The 2,275-nt window shown below is 35.6% G+C and overlaps 1 protein-coding gene across 1 annotated transcript; it reads left to right on the top strand.

Moving 5' to 3' along the window:
* Positions 1-945: 945 nt before the first annotated feature.
* LOC145104133 (uncharacterized) lies at positions 946-1,323 on the top strand. Its single transcript, XM_079041416.1, has one exon. It carries the CDS (start codon positions 946-948, stop codon positions 1,321-1,323), a length of 378 nt encoding a protein of 125 aa, XP_078897542.1.
* Positions 1,324-2,275: the final 952 nt, after the last annotated feature.

Genomic DNA, 2,275 nt, shown 5'->3' on the forward strand with positions numbered 1-2,275 from the left:
GAGTGGATTCAATGAGGTATACAAAAAAAGTTTTTCGAACCTACCAATATTTTTTCATAATCTTGAAAGAACAAATAGTAACTCTTTCACAATCATTAAGAAAGATATGAGAGACCGGTTTCAATTTTGTTTTGTCGCATTGGGATGCGTGGTATGTCCTTCTATACAGTAAGTATTTTTTATATTTCAAGTTCATATTTGCCTAATGTTGGTATTGTGTCTTACAGATTACTACCTTTGTCACATCCATGATACCAACAATATTTGTTGGTCATGTACCCCTTATTGGGGAGAACATAACGACAATGTATGTTGCTCTTGTTTTGGATGGTAATCATGAACCCCTGATCATAGCATTCACTTTGGGAAGCATAGACTGTGACGAGGCTTGGATTTGGTTCATGACAAGGTTAAAAGAATGCTTAGGTGACACTATTGAAGTTGGTTTCATAAGCCATATGTCTGATTCCATAGACTACGCCATTCAGCAGGTATACCCAGATTCATATCATAACTATTGTTGTAAAAATATAGTCGATAAAGTTAGGGCTTCCACAGGAAGTACCGTTGTGGAACAGTTGTTCTGGAAGACATGCAAAACTTATAGTGTGTCTGAATTTTATGTTTGTTTGAACAAATTAACAAATGAGGTTAATGGGAATGATCTTCGCTGGCTTGAAAATATTGCAATTGCAAAATGGGCTCGAGCCTTTTTTCCTAAAGTTCGTTTCAATGTGAAATATATCAGCATTCCGATTGGATTGAATTGGCTAACAACAAACACGCACGAGTTACCAATAATGTCAATCATTGAAGTGGTCCATCAGTCGATATAAACAGTGTACGGCTATCGAACTGCATTTGGAGGTAATGAATATTTGTTATTTAACTTTTACCTTAATATACCCCCTATCTGATTGTAACTCAAATAATTTCACAGAGGGAATGCATGGTCATCTTACCCCTTATTCACAACACGTGCTTGAAAGAAGAATGAACCAGTCTAATGGTTATGAGGTTACACAAATTGGTAGTGACAAATTTGAAGTGAGTTTAAATTTAACCATAGAAACGGTACAAGTTGAACGTGGTATTTGTACTTGCGGCAAATGGCAAAAATGCGGCATACCCTGTGAACATGGTATAGCATTGCTAAGAAGGCTTACAGTTGAAGAAATACAACAATTGGTAAATTATAAGTTGACTTCTGCGGTGTATCGAAATGCATTCCAAGCTGAGGCGGTTAATCCTATTCCAATCCTTCTACATTGGGAAATACCAGTTGAAAATATGGTCGTCTTACCACCATTTGCACGTTACTAATATGTTAAGTCATCTTTATTATTAATGTTATGTTTATTTGTAATTCTAATTTCCTTTCAGTTTTTATGTTATCTTTATTATTAATGTTATGTTTATTTGTAATTCAAATTGACTACTGTCTACTAGCATTTGACTACTAGTTTATGTCTAGTCTTATCGTACAGTGAATTTCGGACACATCATTGTAATTTGACTACTATGTTACAGCCATTGACTACTGTCTACTAGCATTTGACCACCACTAACGTGTTATAGCCATTGACTACTGTTTACTAGCATTTGACTACTACTTTATTCCTTTTAATAGCTTTTGAAGTCATTTATGGAAAGACTTATCACTAAAGATGAGTTTCTCATACAATGACCATGAAGAAAGCTTTACCAACTTGCATGTTTACCTCCACAACATTCATCGTACAAATCCCCATAGTTACACTTTCATCAAAACCAATGTTTTGGATCGGTTTGAACTATGTTTTGTCGCTATTCGATGTGTGGTAATGTACTTTCGATTTGTTTAGTTTTTGAGCTAAAAAGATTAAAATTAGTTTGAAGACTAATAATTGTGTTGTACTAACTATGAAATAGATCAACACATTCTTAGGATGCATGCTTCCGGTCATCTTCATAGGCAGTGTTCGTATTCGAGGAGAGTATCTTAATTCAATGTTCGTAGCAGTTGCTATGGATGGAAACAACAACACTATGCTAATAGCATTTGGTATCGGGGTGGCAAATAATGTTAACTCCTGCACTTGGTTCCTTATGAGGTTGAAGGATGCTATCGGAGAGGGTAGAGAAGTTGCGTTCATAACCAATATGGACGATACCATTTCTTCTTTTGTGGGTCAGGTATTCCCTGAGGCTTATCATGGTTATTCGTCTAAGAGTGTTTTGATTTACTGTCGCTTAAGAGTTGGTCAAAGCACAAATTTAGACTACTTGTTCTTCC

This window comes from Lactuca virosa, chromosome 4 (genome assembly GCF_052849685.1).
Source record: "Lactuca virosa cultivar CGN04683 chromosome 4, Lactuca_virosa_CGN04683_v6, whole genome shotgun sequence".
NCBI lineage: Eukaryota > Viridiplantae > Streptophyta > Magnoliopsida > Asterales > Asteraceae > Lactuca > Lactuca virosa.

Excerpts from the sequence above, each read along its gene's own strand:
- LOC145104133 (XM_079041416.1), top strand. The coding sequence starts at position 946 with ATGCATGGTCATCTTACCCCTTATTCACAACACGTGCTTGAAAGAAGA.